Raw genomic sequence first — 22,167 nt, 5'->3', positions numbered from 1 at the left:
TTTTGTCAAGTATATTGGAGAAAGGATGGTTAGAAAGCAAAGTTACTCAACTGGAGGTGGTGTTCTCCGAGGACAGCAGGTCAAGTATTCTCACATCTGGGTGACATCATCTGACAGAGTCCTGCGCAGACACTGCCTAGTGTGTACAAGTAGAAATTCTAGCAGCATCCCAGTGCGCATGCATGGGTACCTTCCTGCCCAACAAGTGAGCACAGATTCCTCAGTAAAATATAGCTGAGAGAATACTAGGTCTGCTGTCCTCAGAGAACATCCGTTACAGGTAACTTCACTTTCTCTTAGGACAAGCAAACCCTAGCTACCAGGCTCAGTGAAAATAACAATGCTAGGACAAGAGAGACAAAAAAATGTCAAGGCCTTAAAGTCAATCAACCTTAATCTATCTACAAACTAGTTGTGAAGGCGCAGCCTTGAACAGAACAAAACTGGGCCCAGGAGGGTGGAGCTGGATTCTAGACACCAAACAAATTCTGTAGGACTGTCTGACTAAATCAGCTGTCCCATCAGGTAGCCAGCTCAAGGCAGTAGTGAGTTGTGACTGCGTGGACTGAAGACCATGTCACAGCTGTGCCAATCTCCTTGATATGACCCTCTAGAGTCAACCCAGCCTGGATGTAAGTAAAGGAGATGCAGTCTGCTAGCCAACTGAAAACAGTGCATTTGAGGTGGCTACCCCCATCCAAAAGGAACAAAAAGCTGGGTGGACTATCTATGGATTATCCATCCCCTTTGTTATTTAATATATATAATATTTAGTATATACGATGTCTCCTGGTGACTGGTTATCTTCCTTAAATTTACAAGTATTTTCTTATGCTGATAATTTCTTGTTAGGTCCTGCATTACACACTTTTGAATGCACTTTTTCCATTGTTAATTGAAACTCTCTCTAAGGTTGACTCCTGGGCCACAGCCAATTTTCTTAAGATAAATAGACAAAAGACTAATATAGTCTGGTTTGGTAATTTTGAAGCTTTGGTTCAAAAATCCATACAGCTAATCACGAGAGGTTCTGCAAATCCTATATAATAAAACTCACCCTCAATGTTCTGAGGACACTGACGTCAGTGTCACTTCCTTCGGGCACTTCCTTCGGGTTCGAAGGGTTCGTGGTGGTGAAGCCACCGAAATCACTGTCTCTGGGCCCCGCCCGCGCATCAAACGTGATGACGTCGAGAGCGGAGCAATGGCATCACAGAGCGCAGGCGGAGCAATGGCGTCAGTGGCTTCACAACTCAGGAGATGAAGGTGGCGTGCGTTGATGAGGTGTGGAGCAATGGTGGTCAGTGGCTTCACAACGCCGAAGGGGTGAGTAGGGAGGGGGGGAGTTCGGGAGGAAAACCTTGCTAGCGCCTGTTTCATTTGCTCCAGAAACAGGCATGTTTTACTAGTTACTAATAAATCAAAGGTTTTGGGGGTAATTTTGGACTCAAATTTAAACTTTTGAAGACCAAATTACAGCTCTTTTAAAGAAATTTAATTTTAGACTGCGTCAATTAAGGGCAATAAGACCTAATTTGAATATGGAAAGTTTCAGGAGCTTAGCTCAAGCAGTTCTTCTGCCATATTTGGATTACTGTAACTCACTTTATGGAGGAATCACTTCTAAACATATATAGGCTACCGCTCCTTCAGAACACAGCTGCCAGATTGATTTTTAGAGTCAATAGATTTAAGAGTGTCTCCCCCTTCTTGATGAGCTGCACTGGTTACCGATTCATATTCATATTAAATTTAAGCTAAACTGTATGGTTTTTAAATCCTTAGTAAGTCAGAATACAGCTTGTCTACATTTTTAAGTTTACTGTCTAAGGCTCAAGATTCTCGTTCTATGAACATTAATACTTTATGTTTCCAAATTTTGGGGGAATTAGAATCAAAAGATACTTAAGTAATTCATTCCAATATTTGGAAGTAAAAGTCTGGAATTCACTCCCATATCAGATTCGATCAATTACATATTATTTTTTTTTTTAGAAAACAGTTGAAGACTTTTTTTTTTTGTAATGTTTGAGATATTTATTTATCTATTTATGCATTCTTGTATCCCACTATTACCCCAAAGCAGGTTTCGGTTCAACGTGGCTTACAATTACAATGTTCACCTTATTGTGATCCGCAATGAATGCTTTGGAGATATGGCGGAATATAAGCTCTGTATAGAATAGAATAGATAGAAGGCTAAGGCTTGCTTGCAGTCTAAGGTATGCTACTACTACTACTTATCATTTCTATAGCGCTACTAGACGTACGCAGCGCTGTACACTTGAACATAAAGAGACAGTCCCTGCTCGACAGAGCTTACAATCTAATTAGGACAGACAAACAGGACAAACAAGAGATAAGGAAATATTAAAGTGAGGATGATAAAATAAGGGTTCTGAACAAGTGAATAAGGGTTAGGAGTTAAAAGCAGCATCAAAAAGGTGGGCTTTTAGCTTAGATTTGAAGACGGCCAGAGATGGAGCTTGACGCACCGGCTCAGGAAGTCTATTCCAGGCATATGGTGCAGCAAGATAAAAGGAATGGAGTCTGGAGTTAGCAGTGGAGGAGACGGGTGCAGATAAGAGAGATTTACCCAGTAAACGGAGTTCCCGGGGAGGAATGTAGGGAGAGATGAGAGTGGAGAAGTACTGAGGAGCTGCAGAGTGAATGCACTTATAGGTCAATAAGAGGAGTTTGAACTGTATGCGGAAATGGATAGGAAGCCAGTGAAGTGACTTGAGGAGAGGGCTAATATGAACATAACGACACTGGCGGAATATTAGTCGTGCAGCAGAATTTTGAACAGATTGAAGAGGAGAGAGATGGCTAAGTGGGAGACCTGTGAGAAGCAAGTTGCAATAGTCTTAAGCGAGAGGTGATAAGAGTGTGGATGAGGGTTCTGGTAGTGTGCTCAAAAAGGAAGGTAAAATTATGTATCATACCTGATAATTTTCTTTCCCTTAATCATAGCCGATCAATCCATAGACTGGTGGGTTGTGTCCATCTACCAGCAGGTGGAGATAGAGAGCAATCTTTTGCCTCCCTATGTGGTCATGTGCTACTGGAAATTCCTCAGTATGTCGATATCAAAGCTCCATCCACAGGACTCAGCACTTAGAGAATTACACCCACAAAGGGACACTCTGCCCAGCTCACCACCGCCGAAGTGGGGGAGGGGAAATATTCCAGCGTACCACCGCCGGGGCGGTGGGCGGGAAACCACACCCGCCGATGCGGGGGGGGGGGACTGGCTTATCCTGCTACCACAACCACGGGAGGAGCTGACTTACCCCAACACCGCCGAAGCGGGAGGGATACAAAGCTACCCTACAGCCGCATGAAGCGGGAGGGAGCGCCGGCATAATTTGGTTATCAATCCAGCCACCGCCGAAATGGGGGGAGAGGAAGCAGCAGCTCACTGTAACACAAAATCGACTCAACTCGAAGAGACTTCAATTCAATTGGAAGAACTTGAACACGAAGGCCTCGTGAACAGGAAATGAAGACTGAACTTGAACCTGAAACATAACCAGAACACAAACAATACAGATATCTGGGAGGGGCTATGGATTGATCGGCTATGATTAAGGGAAAGAAAGTTATCAGGTATGATACATAATTTTACCTTCCATATCATCAAGCCGATCAATCCATAGACTGCTGGGATGTACCGAAGCAGTACTCACCCAGGGCGGGATATGGAAATCCCTGAACGCAAAACTGAAGCCCCAAACTGGGCCTCGGCCCGAGCAGCCACATCCAAGCGGTAATGTCGTGAGAAGGTATGAGCCGACGACCAAGTAGCCGCTCTGCAAATCTCTTCCAAGGGGACAGATCTGGACTCCGCCATCGAGGCTGCTTGTGCTCTAATAGAGTGTGCCTTCAGCTGAATAGGCGGAATCTTCCCTGCCGCCACATAAGCTGCTGTGATCGTCTCCTTGACCCAACGTGCCACCGTGGGCTTAGATGCCTGCAGACCCTTACGAGGGCCTGCGAACAGCACGAACAGATCATCCGACTTCCGGAAATCATTGGTCACTTCCAAGTATCTGATGATGACCCGTCTAACATCCAGGTAATTGAGTGCAGGGTACTCCTCTGGGTAGTCCTCCCTACGAAAGGAGCGTAGGTAAAGCTGCTGATTCACATGGAATCGAGAAACAATCTTGGGCAGGAAGGACGGCACTGGGCGAATCGATACTCCTGCCTCAGTGAATCGCAGGAACGGTTCTCTACACGAGAGAGCCTGGAGCTCGGAAACTCTTCTGGCTGATGTAATAGCCACCAGGAAGACTGCTTTCAACGTCAGGTCCTTCAGCGATGCCCTTGGCAAGGGCTCGAAGGGCGGCTTCTGCAAGGTCCATAGCACCAGATTGAGATTCCACGTAGGCACTATCGGGTGCAGAGGGGGGCGCAGGTGATTAACTCCTTTGAGAAAGCGTACCACATCCGGCTTTGAAGCCAGGGAAGCCCCCTTCAGACGACCTCTGAAGCAAGCTAGAGCCGCCACCTGGACTTTCAGCGAACTGAGCGACAGGCCTTTCTCCAGCCCCTCCTGCAGGAACGCCAACACTGAAGATATTAGAGCAGTGAAGGGCGATACAGAACCTGCCTCGCACCACGATGCAAAGGTACGCCAAACCCTGGCGTAAGTGGTGGAAGTAGAGCGCTTCCTCGCTCTCAGCACAGTGGCTTATGACCTTGTCTGAGAAGCCCTTCTTCCTCAGCCGCTTCCGCTCAAGAGCCAGGCCGTAAGACCAGAGGAGGAGGGATCCTCCATCACCACAGGACCCTGATGTAAGAGGCCCCGCTCCGCTGGCAGCCGCAGAGGGCCGTCCACCGAGAGTCTGACTAAGACCGCATACCAGGGACATCTGGGCCAATCCGGACCCACCAGGATCACCCGGCCCGGATGCTTTGCCACCCGGCCTAGCACCCTGCCCATCATGGGCCAGGGCCGGAACACGTAGAGAAGCTCCTGTGCCGGCCACTGCTGGAGAAGAGCATCGACTCCCAGAGATAGAGGGTCCCGTCCTCTGCTGAAAAAGCGCGGCACTTGGCAATTGGCCGAGGACGCCATCAGATCCAGGCTCGGCCGGCCCCAGCGTTTCGTGATATCCAAGAACGCCCGAGCAGACAGTTGCCACTCTCCGGGATCCAAGGTATGGCGACTGAGAAAGTCCGCCTTGACATTCATGACTCCCGCAATGTGGGCCGCCGACATCTGTTCCAGATTCGCTTCCGCCCACAGGCATAGCTTCATGGCCTCCTTGGCTAGAGGGGCGCTCCTGGTGCCCCCTTGGCGATTGATATAGGCCACAGCCGTGGCATTGTCCGACAGGACCCGTACAGGCCTCAGCACCAGTACCGGGAGAAACTCTAGAAGCGCCAACCGAATGGCTCGGAGCTCCAGGAGGTTGATGGACCATTTCGTCTCTGCAGGAGACCAGAGCCCCTGCGCTGTCCGTCCCAGGCAGTGGGCTCCCCAGCCCGTCAAGCAGGCATCCGTCGTGACGACAACCCACTCCGGGGTCGTAAGAGGCATTCCTGCGGACAGCTTGCCTGGCCTCAGCCACCAGTTCAGCGTCTTTCGCACCACTGGATCCAAAGAAAGGCGTACGGCGTAATCCTCCGAGACTGGAGTCCACCGCCGCAGAAGAGAGCGCTGCAGTGGTCTCATATGAGCCCTGGCCCAGGGCACTACCTCCATCGTTGCCGTCATGGAACCCAACAACTGCAAATAGTCCCAAGCTCGAAGAGCAGAGGAGGCTAGGAACTGGCCCACCTGGGTCTGAAGCTTGACGCTCCGGTTGTCTGGCAGGAACACTCTGCCCACTTGGGTGTCGAATCGAACTCCCAGATACTCCAGGGACTGAGTCGGGCGCAGCTGGCTTTTCTCCCAGTTGATGACCCATCCCAGGGATCTCAGAAGAGCAATGACCCTGTCTGTAGCTCTCCCGCACTCCGCATAGGAAGGGGCTCGGATCAGCCAGTCGTCCAGATAGGGATGGACTTGCACTCCTCCTTGCTGAGGTAGGCCGCGATGACCACCATTACTCTGGAGAAGGTCCGCGGAGCCGTAGCCAACCCGAACGGGAGGGCTCTGAACTGGAAGTGTCGGCCCAGCACTGCAAAGCGCAGAAAGTGCTGATGAGGCGGCCAGATGGGAATATGTAGGTAAGCCTCCTTGATGTCCAGGGAGGCCAGGAATTCTCCCTTTTTCACTGCAGCTATTACGGAGCGGAGGGTCTCCATCCGGAAGTGCCGAACTTTCAAGGCTTGATTGACTCCCTTGAGGTCGAGAATAGCCGAGCAGACCCTTCTTTCTTTGGTACCACAAAGTAAATGGAGTAGCGCCCCTTGCCAAGCTGATCTACTGGCACCGGGACCACCGCGCCCAGGCGAATCAGGTTGCTCAAAGTCTGCTGCACGGCAGCTGCTTTGACCTGAGACTTGCAAGGAGAGTTTACAAACCCGTTTCTTAGGGGTCGGCAGAACTCTAGCTTGTAGCCGTCTCTGATGACTTCCAGAACCCAAGCGTCTGAAGTTACCCTGGTCCACTTGCCCAGAAACGAGGACAACCTTTCTCCTATCTGCACTGGGCCATGGACCAGATCCCCGTCATTGGGTACGCGACCCTGGGGGCGCGCTGGAGGACGAACCTCCGGGACGGCGGTCCCTACGAAAGGAATGCTGCTTGGGGGAGAAGTTCCGCTTAAAGGAAGCAGAGGAGGCCGACTTGCCCGGGCGATACCGACAGGCTTCCTGGAATCGGCCCTTAGAGGGACCAGGACGGGCACTGCCGGTCCGAGTCCTGACCTCCTGCAACCTCTTGCCCTTGGACGTGCCGAGCTCCGTCACGATCTTGTCCAGCTCATCCCCAAAGAGCAGCTTGCCTTTAAAAGGCAACTTGGCTAGGCGAGATTTAGAGGCATGGTCAGCAGACCAGTGCTTCAGCCAGAGCCACCGCCACGCAGAGACTGGCTGAGCCATGCCCTTGGCCGAGGCTCTCAAAACATCATGCAGCAAGTCTGCCAAGTAGGTCAGGCACGACTCCAGGGTTGGCCATTCTGCCCTCCAGGGAGGGTTTGAGGGGGAAGCCCGCTGCAAAACAGTCAGGCACGCCCTAGCCACGTAAGAGCCGCAAACCGAGGCTTGCAAACTCAGAGCGGCCGCCTCAAAGGACGACTTTAAGGCAGCCTCCATTCTCCTGTCTTGGGCGTCCTTCAGGGCAGTGCCACCTTCCACCGGCAGCGCCGTTTTCTTAGTCACGGCAGTGATTAAGGAATCTACCGTGGGCGAGACAAAGGCTTCCCGCTTCCCCTCAGGAAAGGGGTACAGGCGGGACATAGACCTGGCTACTTTCAGGCTCGCCTCAGGGGCATCCCATTGCGCTGAAATTAAGGTCTGCATGGCTTCATGAACGTGGAAGGTTCTAGGCGGGCGCTTCGTTCCCAGCATAATGGCGGAGCCAGTAGAGGCTGAGAGAGAGCATTCCTCCGGACCAGGCAATCTTCAAAATGCTCATGGCCTGCACAAGCAGGTTGGGCAAATCCTCTGAGCGAAAAAGCCGCGCTGCAGAGGGGTCGTCCGCTCCATCCGAGCGGGGATCAGTCTCTTCCATCAATTCCGCTAAGCATCTCTGGGAGAACTCAGACACGCTGCCGTCATCCACGTCAGAGGAGACCGAGTCCCCCGAGGGTGGAAGATCCACCCGAGGGCGCTTAAGCATAGAGGCCTCATCACCCCGATCAGAGAGGTGGGCAGGGGCAGTGTTCTGCATAAGAAAAACCTGATGCAGCAGCAAAATGAACTCAGGGGAGAAACCCCCCAGTCTGTGCATTTCTGCAGCCTGTGCCATGGCCCTAGAGGCGCCCTCCATCTGCACTCCCAGTAGCGGGGGAGAGGCGTGTTGCGCGTCCAAAATGGCATCCGGCGCGAAACTTCAAGAAGGAGCCGCGCGGGAAGAAGGGCGTTTTAATTTCGCCGACTTCTTACTGTCGCCCGATTCAAGGGCGACCAAGCTGTTAACGTCTCCCATCTCAAGGGCGGCCCAAGAAGAAGCCGACCGAGCCGCATGGCCGGTCACGACCGGGAGGGCGGCCAAGCGGGGGATGGGCGCCTAAGGCGGGAAAGGCCGCCGCGCCGGAGGAAAAACCGGTGAACTTTCCCGGTTCCGAAAGGGCGCCTCTACCTTCGATCCCCCCGCTAGGCGCGCGAACGCGTTCCGGGGAGCGTCTTTTCGCGCCCTTGCCATCCGCGGCCATAGCCATGTGGAGACCGTTCGGGGAACCCCCTGCCCGCTAGTAAAAGGTAAAAATTACCTGCTTCTTGCTCCGAGCAGCGACGACTTGCTCCAGTGAGCAGCTGCAAATGGACGTCCTTTTTGAACGTTTTTAAAAAATTCTTTTCTTTTTTCTAAACGGAGCCAGCGGGAGGGGAGAGAAAAGAAGGAGCTGGAACCACCAGGTTTGCACTTGCTGACGAAAAGCCCTCAACCCCAGGTACTCAACAAAACCTAAACAATTAAGCTTGGAGACCTAGCCAGAGCTACTGCTGTGTGACCACACACCTGCTGAGATAGAGAACATACTGGGGAATTTCCGGTAGCACATGACCACATATAGGGAGGCAAAAGATTGCTCTCTATCTCCACCTGCTGGTAGATGGACACAACCCACCAGTCTATGGATTGATCGGCTTGATGATAGGGAAAGGGCGAATTTTGGTGATATTATAGAGAAAGAAAGGGAAAATTAGGTTCTTACCGTGATAATTTTCTTTCCTTTAGTCATAGCAGATGCAGCCATTACAGATGGGTTGTGTCCATCAACCAGCAGAGGGAGATAAAGAGCACACTTTTTCAGTGCCTCATACCAGCTTGCTCCACTGCCTCTCTTCAGTATTTGAAGCTTCCAAAGCAGTATGGCAAACCGCAATGGGAATAACATGAGCTTTCCTCACAGCGAACGATGGCCCTACAACAAAGGGCATTAACTCAGAATGGAGGGAATGAAACATCCTCCCGGAGGGCATAAACTCATCCTCCACTGAGACATAACTGGAGGGAATAAACTCATCCTCCCGGAGGGAATAAACTCATCCTCCAAAACATGAAACTGGAGGGAATTAAGTCATCCTCCTTTAATTGAACAAGAATCCTGAAGACTGTTTTCCGACTTTCTCCCAAGGACGGAATCTCCAGGAAACATGAACAGAACCTGAAATAGATTTACAGCAGATAGCAATCAGACAGGGAGGGATCATGGCTGCATCTGCTATGACTAAAGGAAAGAAAATTATCACGGTAAGAACCTAATTTTCCCTTCCTTGTCATCAAGCAGATGCAGCCATTACAGATGGGATGTATCAAAGCAATCCCTAGATAGGGTGGGAACAAGCCACACCACGCGCCAGCACTTGCGCTCCAAAATGTGCATCCCTCCTGGCAGCCACATCCAGCCTGTAATGTCGGGCAAAAGAGAGCTTAGAAGCCCATGTTGCTGCACTACAAATCTCTTGAAGAGAGAGTGCTCCAGTTTCAGCCCAAGAAGAGGAAATTCCTTTAGTGGAATGCGCCTTAAAGGCATCAGGCGGAGGCCGGCCAGCAAGCAAATAAGCTGTGAGGAAAGCAGAGGTAAATAGAACTCCGGAGGCTCAGGTGAGTGAGAAAGGCAGGGAAAGGGCGAACCTATGTGCCTGCATCCACTGTTGGTGGGGAAGGACAGGGAAAGCTAAGCAATGTGTCCACATCCACGGAGGTATGGGTAAGGCAGGGAAAGGGCGAACCTATGTGCCTTTAAAGTGAAGCTGCTATAGCCTCCAACACCCCTGCTAACAACTGGCAAAAGCACAGGAGCAACCTCCAGGCAGATTTTAGATGGAGCTCGGAGAAGCTGCAGCCACTCTGCTAGGGGAGATAGAGAATACTGAAGAGAGGCAGTGGGGCAAGCTGGTATGAGGCACTGAAAAAAGTGTGCTCTCTATCTCCCTCTGCTGGTTGATGGACACAACCCATTGTAATGGCTGCATCTGCTTGATGACAAGGAAGCTCTGCTTTTGCACTGGCTCTGCACATCATCAGATCGAACAGCAGGGGATCCCAGCGGTCCAGAATGAGCCTGTGTTCCCAGATCCATTTCCAAGGGTCCAGGAGGGAGTGGAAGTTCACCTGCACATTATCTTTGCCCACAATATGTACCACTGAGAAGGCCTGCAGATGGTTCTCTGCCCACCAAAATAGGGGCATACAAGTAGGGCAATAAAATTATATTTGAATGAGCATAAGTCATGTAAACTAAATGAGAACCAGCAGGCGCCATTGGCTGACCTGTGCTCATTCTGCTCAGGATTTAAAATGGAGGATTATAGATTAGGTTAAAGTTGGGAGGGAAGGTCTTAACACAGCCCTCTTGCTGATTTTTGCTCTTCAAGAATGCTATTTAAGCTGTCTTTAAAATCTTTAGTTTGATATACTTTTGAAATTAATATTGAAATGATTGAGTAGAAGTTAAATGAAAGACTGATGACGAATGAGCACGTAAAGCTTACAGCAATGAATGCTTGTGGTGATGTGGTGGTGATGTGGTGATGCTGAGGTCTTTAAATTAAAAATTGATATACACTTTATCCACATTTTTACCCTAAACAGTATGTGAATATTTGGACTGTGTATCACAATATCTATTTGGGATAGTAACTGGAGCCTGGTTTGTGGGTATTTTATTGCCTTACTGGATATAAAGAAACTAGAAGTCTAATACAATCTTAGGGTTTTATAGACTGCTTAATGCCTAAATGGTTCTGAGTGGTTAAACAATTAAAGGGCCAATTCATTCACAACTGGGATTTACACAACAGATAGCACAGAATCAATAGAGAAAGGAAAGGCAACAAGAATTCAACAGTCATCTTGCCTCGAATATTACTGAAAAAAGGAGAGAAACCCTCAAACCCTGTAGGTAGTATATCAATGTGTTTACCGGTCCTGGCATTCCTCCTTCTTATGTCTCTCAAGCAGGGAACGGGGAAACTGCTTCATGCAGAAGCCACACTCAGAAGGTAGCTCGCTCACAGCTTTTTCCACTGCCAGGTTCCTGCAGCACAGGCTCTTACTGATCTCACAGCGACAGTTGGGGCATGTGGCCTGCTCTTCCTTCAACCGGGCATCTGCCAGGAGGTGAATAAAGCAGCCAGCACACATCAAGTGGCCATTGGTACACTGGGGAGAAGAGAAAGAAAAGTCAGAGACCAGCTTGGAGAGTGATAAAGCCCTGTGCTACTTAACTCCAAGCTCTTGTTCCATGTTATGCCTCTCCTGATACATATGTTTTAACAATTAAATTGTCAATAAATCTAGGGAAATAATTTTTAAAGTTGATAAGTCATTTCCAATGGGGGAAAAAACAAAAAATGTTCACTCTCCTTAACAGGAAAGGATTAGAAAGAAAAAAATAAGGAGTTAATTTAATAACAGATTTTACCCCATCCCACTAATACATGATAACAATATTGCCCTCACAATGGCAAAAGGAAGAAAGTACACTCTGGCAGATTTATAGGAAAATGAGGGTGGGGGGATAATGATTTTGTTTGGTTTCTCTGGACTGAACTTACTGCCTTTTGCCTCTGAAATATTGAAGATCAATATTTCCATACATGTCCAGCATACATTATGATGTGAGAGATACTTGCTAGCTTATAGATAGGTACTTAATTTACTTTTTAGCACAAGTGGACTTAACTCTGGTTCGTAATGGCAGAAGGAAGTATCACAAATAGAAAACATTTATCTTAGAGAGTTTCATGAAAAGAAAAAAAATGTCTAAATGAATAACTTCCGGAAAGATATTTTCCCCCACAATAAGAAACCAGGCATTTGCAAAAAATGCAAAAAAAAAAAAAAAAATGGTCACATTCCATTGCAGGAGCCCAGTCTCATGGCCTCTAATATTCTATCTCCTACTCTGGTTATCTGATCTAGTCTCTGTGCTGGCAGAGTAACAAAAGAACAGAATATACTGGGACTGAAGTTCAAAATGGAGGAATGGCTGGGGAAATATCCTATTGCATTAATTCTTTGACACAGTAGACAGAGGCAGAAAAAGATTACCTGGCCCACTCATTCTACCCAGTTATAAAACTGTCTTCACTGCCAAGGATACATCCCAGCTATTACATCACAGAGTATGAGCTCCAACAGAATCTCATTCCTTATACTAATCAGTTTTTCCTCTTCTTCCTCATTGGTTATCTACCATATTAGACAGATGGCCACAACAGCTTTTACATACTCATAGGTTAAATTTTCTCACACCCAAAAGGTGACCACAGAGGCTCTGGGTGTTCTGATATAAAACGGTCACAACCCACATGGGATCCAGTTTTCTTAGGAACATATAAGGCGTCTAAAACTTCCACCCCTCAACTTAAACCTTGGCTTAAATTACCCACACATGAACAAAAAGCTACAACATATTGTTTATCGTTTATTTCCTATACTGTCACTTATTGCACAGCAAGCCAAAATGGTTTACACATCAAAAAATGTACAACATGCAATGTAGTTTAAGCTAGGAAATTCATTATATGATAGGACAGCACAAACAGAACTTCCTTACTGAAGATAATAACAATACATCAATTAACTAAAGTTTTATTTCTCCTTATATAGTGTAAAGCATATTTCATAGCTGTGTGGTTTTCTCTCTCATCATAAGGTTATATTTCAAAAGCAGTTTGGTAAAAGTAAGTTTTCAGAGCTTTACGGAAAAAGAGGGTATGATTCTTCTACCCTAATTGTGGAAGGGAGTTTCACAGTACAGGGGATTTAAAAAAAAAGAGGCTAAGGCATGTGTGGATCCCCACCTAGCCCTTGAGGGTGGAGGGATCACTAGTCTATTGTCTCTGAGTGAGCAGATTGTTCGTGTCGATGTGTATGGAATAGTAAGGTTCACAAGGTAAGATGAGGTAGCTAAATGAAGCACTTTATATGTCAGAATGAAAACCTTGAATTTTACTCTAAAGTCTATCAGAAGCCAGTGAAGACGACATAGAAGAGGCATGGCCCTATCATATTTTGAGGCTCGACATATGATACAAGTGGCCATGTTCTGAATTGTTTGTAAACGTTTTAAGTTAGACTTAGTAATGCCTGCATAAATAATATTACAGTAATCAAAATGCGTTGTAATGTAGGCATTGGTTAAGATGCGTAAGGAGTCTTTATTAATAGAATTTCTGATAGAACGTAATTGTCGTAGGTGATAAAAGGACATTTTTTTACTACATCAGATATTTGATCATTGAAAGAGAGAGCAGAATCTATGATCACACCGGAACTATTTGCCTGTCAAACAATGTAGGTATTAAGGATGGCACAGGGCTATGGCCCGTTACCCAGGAGGCAACTGTCTTATCGGGGTTTAACATCAAATGATGTTTGGAAAGCCAACTAGCAACCTCAGTGAGACAGTCCTGAATCAAGAGGAAGTCATCTGCATAGGAGTATGAGCTAATTCCCAAGGACTGAATGAGAAACGCAAATGGACTGACAAACAGATTAAACAGTAGTGGTGATAAGACCGATCCTTGTAGAACCCCATAAGAGAAGGAGTGGGATTTTGAAATACACGATTTCTGAATGGTTGCTAAGGAAAGAGGAAAACCAATTGTAAACTGTGCCAGAGATACCCAATTCCCGCAGATGTTTGGGTAGCAAGCTATGGTCAATTAGATTGAACATCGAAGATAGGTTGAGTGAAATAATCAGAGCAATATGACCTTGTTCAAGTCTCGAATGTAGTTCACTTAGGTGGGCTATTAGTACTGTGCTATAGCTTCTCTTGAAACCTGTCTAGGATGTAATGCATTTATAGATTCTGAGAACGATTATAGCTGTGGAAACACGACAGTTTCCAATATCTTTGCCAAAAATGGAAGGTTGGAAACTGGACGTTACTTGGAGAGAGAGGTTTGAGTGAGGGTTTCTTCAGATTGGGTTTAACCAGAGCCTCTTTAAGAGCTTTTGGAACAACTCCTTCTGTAAGACTTTTTACTATCATTGAGTGCAAGTGGGCTGACAGACCCAGGGAAGGAATTTTAAGCCAATCTGAAAGTATAGAGTCTAGAGAGCAATAAATGATGGAGAGGCTTGATATTATTTTTTGAAATGAGGCAAAAGATGGGGGTTAAAATGAGTGCCATGATCCAGAGAGATCTGAGACGGGCACATCATCTAATTTATTTATCATACTAGAAAAATGGGCTTGTTGCTTGTCAACCTTTGATATAAAGAAGTTAGAGAAGATCTCACAGTCTATGTGCTGTGCAACTACCTTTGTCTCTGGTTTTGCTGTAGTTGTTTCATAATGAAAAAGTGTTGCTTAGGTGAGATAGCGGCTTGTTGAATTTGTTTGGAGAAGTAGGAAATCTTAGCTATCCTAACCTGGGTTAGGAAATACCGTTGACATTGTTTTACATTTATTTTTCAATTCATCAGTTCTCCCTTTTCGCCATTGCCGTTCAGCTTTACGCACCTGTTTTGTTTTTAACATAATTTTAAGTCAGGGTGATACCAGGGCTGGGACTGTTTTACCCGTGCTTTGATGATTTCACAGGGGCAATGTTGTCCAGTGCTTTTGAAAGGACATAATTCTAGACTGTGACCTGCTCCTCCAGTGGCTGATCATTAAACTCTACATTAAAGTTATCAGAAAGAGGAGACAAAGAGAGAGGATCTAGACTTTGCAGACATTTTGTCCAAATAGGAGAAAGTGTGGCTGTCTGAGCTGGTTTGGAAAGTGATAATTTGAAATGAAGAAAGTAGTGATCAGACTAGGAGACCAGCACTGTCAAGGGATTAGTACACTGAAGCAGATCTGAGGAATTGGTCATTACTAGATCCAGGATATGCCCTTCTAAGAGAAAGAAAAGAATGCCCAATAATTTCAAGATAAAAGTTGAACCGTCTCCCAGACATACAACAGGAAGTCTTTAAATATCCACGGCCTTTTTTGTACTTTGGTCTGCACCTTTAAGCAGTACAAGTTGTAGGATTCCAGCCCTCCTTGTGTACAAGGACACAAGCCAAGGAAGTCATCCTATCAGTCCCAAATGGTGTGCATCTTTTCTGTGGTTCATGAAAGATGCAGGTTCTACGAAGTTACATGAGGTTGAGCAGACTTATGTGGATAAGAGGCACTGGCAGATTGCTGCACGGACACCCCAACACTACCACCACCCCAGGAAAAAGCAAATCTCCTCTCCCAGTAATACCATGGGTTGCTGTTTTAAAAAAGGGGGGAAGGGTATAGCCAAAAAGCCTCAAAATCCTGAACGTTTTTGATGCAAAAGCTTCAACATATCAAGGGATGTCCCTTTAGTTAAAAAAAAAAAAAAAAAAACTCCAAACACACAATAAGAAATGCAAAAATTGTAACTATCAGAGTTTCATGGAGAAAAAAAAAATGTCAAGCAAGGCAAAACACTCCATGGAACGTGGCACCACATATATTCAATTTGTGTTCTCAAAACAATTTCAAAGTTTTGTGAACAATTATCTGGTCTACATTTAATATATGGTCTCTACAATTGTCTCTTGTGAAAGAACAACTCCCATGTCCCTTTTGTCAGCAATGACTCACCTCACCACAGATTTGTGGATAATACTATCTCTGGTCTACTTTCTGTTCAGAAAAACTGGAAGCCCATTTTGTTCCCTTTTTTCCTCTTAATACTTTTTATTGGATTTTTCAAAGTTACAAATATATCATCCTTTTATACCCACAACTCAGAGGGATGTTCATAGAGTATCCCAGAATTAATATACTGCAAAAGGTAACATTTATCCTTACTTGATATTCCTTTCCTTGAATCCTGCCAGACTAATGAGTTATGTCCCCATATCAGCAGATAAAGGCAGAGAGAACCTGATGAGAGCATCAATATTAACTGGTGGTGATGCAGTCAGGAATATTTCTAGTATGCTAATGCCAACTCTAAGAACTAAAGGAAACTACATACAGGTAGAACCCATTATCAAGTGGGGAAGCCGCTGCTGGCCCCAGAATATGAAAACTACAGTATATATAATGAATAAAAAAAAAGGGCAGTCCAAAACTAAGGACTACCAGCAGTTCACTATCTTCCTGGATGGATCCTGGCCTGGTCTAGCAGAACTAAAGAAAGGAAAATATCAGGTAAGGGTAAAAATTTCACCTTCCTTAAAATCCTACTAGACTAGTTCAGACTGATGGGATTTCTGACGGAGGGACCGGGCAAATGGCTTGAAGCTGAAGAAGTCTTAACAGAGTGTCCCTGACCGCTCCTGCTTTCAGACGAGACCGACAGGGAGACTCTAGAAAGGCATAGGAGAGAGGCCAAGCAAATTCTAAGGCATACTCATCTCGAATAATCTCCAACACCCACTGATCTGTGGTTATGCGGGCCCACCTCTGATAAAAGCTTTATCCCACTGGGTGGAAGAGAAGACTCCCTGCAACAGGGCTCTGCCAAAGGAAGCACTTCCTCTGGTCTGGACTTCAATCTTGTAATGTTTCACAGAATGCAGCAAGGACCAAGTTGCTGCTCTGCAGATATCCTCTGGGCTAACTGCTCAAGCTTTCATCCAGGAAGCTGCTTCAGCTCTAGTCAAGTCAGCTCTCAACAAGGAGGTTGGAGAAAGAACAGGAGATGGCATGAGCCTAACTGGCCAATTATGTAGGCTGAAGCCAGTGGCGGAGTTTGACGCCACACTGAGTCACCCAAAATAGAAGCAAAAGCTATAGAAATTGAAAACAAGGAGAAATTAGATGTTACCAGCTAATATGCTTTCCTTTAGTCCCTCCAGACCGCTCCAGGAACCAATGGGTTATGCATTCCTTCCAGCAGGTGGCGACTGAGAACTCTGACTTTAAAGAGCCCTGGCCATCTAGCCCTAGAGTCAGTATATAAGTAACAAAGCAGGAGAAGACAGAAAGTGAAAAGCCATACACCCCCTTCTGTGCCACCTGGCATCTGAGCAGCCAAACTATAGGAAGGAAGAAGGCAAGACCGACACCACGGTGCCAGTCAGCCCAAGAAAATGCAGTAAAGTATGTTTCCTTCATACTTAAGTCTCTTTTTTTTTTTTTTTTTTTAACGCAAATGACAAAGCAGCTGAAAACCACAACCAACCAAAAACAACAAACCCACAACCACGAGAACACGCTCTTCCTTACTATGTACAATGCAGTGGGAGGGACCTGAACCGGTCCGGAGGGACTAAAGGAAAGGCAAGTAAGATCTAATTTCTCCTTACTTAGCGTCCCTCCAGACCGGTCCAGTGCTTTCAAGGGAGGGACCCCAGCAATCCTGCTGTGAGAATCCTGGCCCAAAAACCGCATCCTGACACTGAATGTCCAGTCTGTAATGCTTTGAAAAAGAATGCAGGGAAGACCACATCGCTACCTTACAAATGTCCAAAGGTGGTACTAAAAAGCGCTCCGCCCAAGAGGCTGCTTGCCCCCTCGTAGAATGGGCTTTAATTCCTTCCGGAACCTGCTTGCCAGAAAGAAGGTAAGCAGACCCTATCATTTCCTTGAGCCACCTCGATAATGTTAGTCTAGAAGCCACCAGCCCCTTACGGGACCCTCCAACAAAGAGAAGACGGTCCGAATGCCTGAATTCCTCTGTAACCTTCAGATAGTGCTTAAGAACTCTCTTGACGTCAAGAGTCCGTAGCTTACGCTGGTCCTCCAAACCAGAGGAAGAACCTAAAGCCATAAGCACCAACGCCTAAAAAACATGAAAACGGGAGATGACCTTAGGAAGGAAGGAACAGGACACAACACCACACATTCCAGAGAAAACTCTAGAAAAGGAGAACAACAGGAAAGAGCCTGTAACTCCGATGCAATGGCTACAAGAAACACAGTCTTAAGCGTCAAGTCCTTAAGCGAGCAGGACAACGGCTCAAAGGGAGACCTGGTAAGAACTGACAGCACCACGTTAAGATCCCAAGCCGGAAATACAGGCTGAGTCAGAGGCCGCAGGAGGCTCACCCCCTTTAAAAATTGAGAAACATCCGGAAGGCTAGCCAAGGACTTGCCCTGAACGTGCCCCCGAAAGCAAGACAAAGCCGCAACTTGAACCTTAAGGGAAGCAAGCGCCAAGCCCTTATCAAAGCCATGCTGCAAAAAAAAATCTAACAACGCCGGAAGCGCGGCTCTCAAGGGAAAAATGTTCCGTTTGTCACACCAGGCCTCAAAAATTCGCTAAATCCAAACATAATTCAGAGGCATTGACCGTCGACGAGAAAGAAGCATGGTGGAAATGACCTTGGAAGAGTAGCCCCTTTTTGTTAACCATACCCATTCAAGAGCCAGGCTGTAAGACAAAACTGAGCCGGGTCTAGATGAAGAAGCGGTCCCTGAACAAGACGACCTAGATTTTCCAGAAGACGGAGGGGAGGAGCGACTCGAAGACGCACGAGATCCGCGTACCACGGTCTGCAAGGCCAATCTGGAGCTACCAGTATCACCGATCCTTCGTGTGCCTCGATTCGCTGAATAAGCCGCCCCAGAAGGGGCCATGGAGGAAACGCATAGAGAAGATTCATCGGCCATGGCTGCAGAAGGGCATCCACTCCATCCGCTCGCGGATCCTTCCAGCTACTGAAAAAACGAGGCACATTGAGATGAGTGGCTAAGAGGTCCATGACTGGCAATCCCCACCGATCCACAATTGCTTGAAAGGCCTTCGGTCCGAGAGACCACTCTCCCGGGTCCAAAGTGTGACGACTGAGGAAATCCACTTGAATGTTTTCTATACCTGCTACATAAGACGTGGAGAGAGCGGCGAGATGCGCTTCCGCCCAAGACATGATCCTCGACGACTCCAGATATAAAATCACTGGCTCCTTGTTCCTACCTGCCGATTGACATACGCCACCGCCGTCGCATTGTCTGACAGAATGCGGATCGGCTTGCTCTATCAGAGCAGAAAATGCCTGTAGCAATAGCCAAATCACCATGGTTTCCAAGAGATTGATCGACAAGGACGCCTCCGGAGGAGATCAGAGACCCTGAGCAAACCTTCCTAGGCAGTGTGCACCCCAGCCCCTGAGGCTGGCATCCATAGTTATTATTGTCCACCGGGGTGGATTCAGTGGAATGCTCTTGGTCAAATTGAACAGCCACCAAAATAAACTGCTGCGCTCCGGCATCCGCAGAGGCAACCGAACCTGCAAGGAATCAGTCTGGAGAGACCACCGGGACAGAAGGGACGACTAAGAGGCCTCACGTGCGCTCTGGCCCAAGGTACCGCCTCTATCACTGCTGCCATCAAGCCCAAAACCTGCAGATAGTGTCAGGCGCAGGGAATGTGACTGCGCAACAAGGCTTGAATCTGATCCTGAAGCTTGCGAATTTCTAGACTGAGGAAGAAAAATCCTACACCATGTCAAATAACACCCCTAAGTACTCCAGGGTTTGGGAAGGCATTAGACGGCTGTTGGTCGAGTTGATCACCCAACCGAGGGACTGCAGGAACTGAACTACTCGAGCTGTGACCTGCAGGCTCTCCTGGTATGACTTTGCCCAAATCAACCAGTTGTCTAGATAAAGGGTGCACCAAGATTCCCTCCTTTCTGAGAGCTGCTGCAACTACTCCCATGACTTTGGTGAAAGTACATGGGGCCGTGGCAAGAGCGAACTGAAGTACTCGAAACTGAAAGTGTTGATTCAGTACTGCAAACCGGAGGAAGCACTGGTAAACCAGCTGAACCAGAATGTGTAGGCAGGCCTCCGTCAAATCTAAAGCCGTTAAAAACTCTCCCGGTCTGACAGCGACAATCACCAAGCGAAGGGTTTCCATCCGAAAACTCTGAGCGTACGATTGACCGCTTTGAGATCCAAAATCGGGCGATAGGAACCTTCCTTCTTTGGAACTAAAAAGTAAATGGAATAACGGCCTTGCCTGATTTCTGATGGAGGGACCGGGCAAATGGCTTGAAGCTGAAGAAGTCTTAACAGAGTGTCCATGACCGCTCCTGCTTTCAGACGAGACCGACAGGGAGACTCTAGAAAGGCATAGGAGAGAGGCCAAGCAAATTCTAAGGCATACTCATCTCGAATAACCTCCAACACCCACTGATCTGTGGTTATGCGGGCCCACCTCTGATAAAACAGAACCAACCGAGCTCCTAGTGGGACCAGAGGCGAGGCCCCCAAACCTTCATTGGGCTGCACGGGCCTGGGACTGGAAAGAAAAGCTGGGATCTCTACCTCCTTGATGGAGCCCTTGAAAGGACTGGTTTCTCTGGAAAAAACGAGATCGCTGAGGTGGGAGACCCCTGCTCGACCGGAACCTTCGGAAATCACGCCCTCGCCCCTGACCAGGAGTAAAGGCACGTGAAGAAAGCCTAGCACGATCTTCCGGAAGACGAGGAACCTTGGTCTCTCCCAAACTACGGACCAGCTTGTCCCCAAACAAAAGAGAACCTTGAAAAGGAAACTTACTCAACTTTGACTTAGAAGCCGCATCCGCGAACCAACCCCTTAAACAAAGAGACTGTCAAGCAGCCACCCCTAACACCATTGACTTGGAAGAAGCCTTCAACAAATCATACAAAGCATCCGCCAAAAAGGCCGAGCCCATCTCAATTTTAGCAATCTCAGAATCAATAGAAGCCAAATCATCTATAGACTTATCCAAGACCCATTCGCCCTAGCGAAAACAAGCCCTAGCCACCACGAGCCACAAAAAGCTGCCTGCACAGCTAGGAACGAAACATCAAAACTACTCTTTAAGACAGCCTCCACTCTGTGATCCTGAACGTCCCTAAGAGCAGTCCCACCATCCACCAAAACTGTACTGCGCTTAGTGACTGCAGACGCTACCGCATCTACCACGGGCACTTTGAGAAGGGATTTATCTTCATAAGGAACCGGATAAAGGCGAACCAAGGACCTCGCGTGCTGAAAAGACGAATCTGGGGCATCTCACTGAGCCTGGATGATGTCCCTAATGTCCTGGTGCATGGAAAAAGATTTTCCTGGACGCCTAATTCCTTTAACTAGCAAATCAACCTTGCGTACCTCAGGAACTACGGATTGATCTTCTTCAAAATGAAAAGTGTCAGCCACTAAGGATATGAGCTCCTGGAGGTCCTCCTTGCGAAAAATACAAACAACCGAAGGGTCTTCGCCTGGCAAAGAGGAATCTGTCCCTGCCTCAGCGGAACCAGAGTCCTCCAACTGTGGATCATCCAACATATCCATTTCTTCCAAAGCGGGCATTTCCAAATCCTGATGGTGGATTGGCAGCAACAGCATAAATTGATCTTGACTGTGGCAAGGACCAGAGCCTGTAGACTTGAGGCTATTGACCTAGACCAAATGTTTTGCCCAAGTATTTGGATGAGCAAGGTCAGTTCTGTGAGGAATTTTGCTATTAGGGTGCACAGGAGACATAACAGTAATTTCCCATAAATGGTTCACTCCAAAATAGTTACATGGAATGGGGGTAGACAACCAACATATTGAGAAAAATAAAGGTATTGAAATACCTTTGGGACACCCTTGCTAATATAATTTTTCTGTATGGACTAAAATTGTCTAAGGTATGTGAAAAATTAAAAGGGAAACAGTGTGAGCTTGTGTGTGTGTGTGCTGGTCAGCCTGGATGCTGAAAACGTGTTTGAACTGGGTAAATTGGGAATATAGGCTTTGGGTGTTGGGCTAGTATGGGATTTGGTTTTTTTTTTTTTTTTTTTTTTTGGGGGGGGGGGGGTAGGATTTTCTACAAGGCTCCGAGACCCAACTTTTATTGAATGGGGTGCTTACTGATCCGTTCCCCCTACATAGGGGCATCCGACAGGGATGCCTGTTCTCTCTGCTTCTTTTTGTCCTCACATTGCAGCCCTTTGCCATTAAGCTGTGGGCAATTACTACCATTGCGGGCATTCCCTCGGGCACAACGGAGCAGAAAATTCATCTTTTTGCGGATAACGTCCTTTTGTTTTTGGGGGGGGGGGGGGGGGGACCACATGAGGGATTTGACTGTAGTTGTCCACATTAGCCCTTTTGGATCTTTTTCTGGTTTAAAAATTATGATACTTTTGAAATTTTGTATTGTGGTGCCCCTGGTGTCTCCAGCCCTTCTCTTCTTAAGTATCCCCAGGGG

At 47.2% G+C, this 22,167-nt stretch overlaps 1 protein-coding gene across 1 annotated transcript in view; it reads right to left on the bottom strand.

Annotated features, from left to right (window-relative positions):
• Positions 1 to 22,167, bottom strand: part of LOC115481103 (cysteine and histidine-rich protein 1-like) — a 62,201-nt gene that overhangs the window by 8,381 nt on the left and 31,653 nt on the right. Inside the window, exon 2 of the mRNA XM_030220133.1 lies at positions 10,986 to 11,224. Within this exon, the coding sequence (XP_030075993.1) occupies positions 10,986 to 11,224 (239 nt within the window). The remainder of the gene's footprint in view (positions 1 to 10,985; positions 11,225 to 22,167) is intronic.

The sequence above is a fragment of the Microcaecilia unicolor genome, chromosome 1, assembly GCF_901765095.1.
Source record: "Microcaecilia unicolor chromosome 1, aMicUni1.1, whole genome shotgun sequence".
Classification (NCBI taxonomy): Eukaryota; Metazoa; Chordata; class Amphibia; order Gymnophiona; family Siphonopidae; genus Microcaecilia; species Microcaecilia unicolor.
The sequence above is the reverse complement of the archived record's forward strand: the minus strand, read 5'-3'. Positions and strand labels throughout refer to the sequence as shown.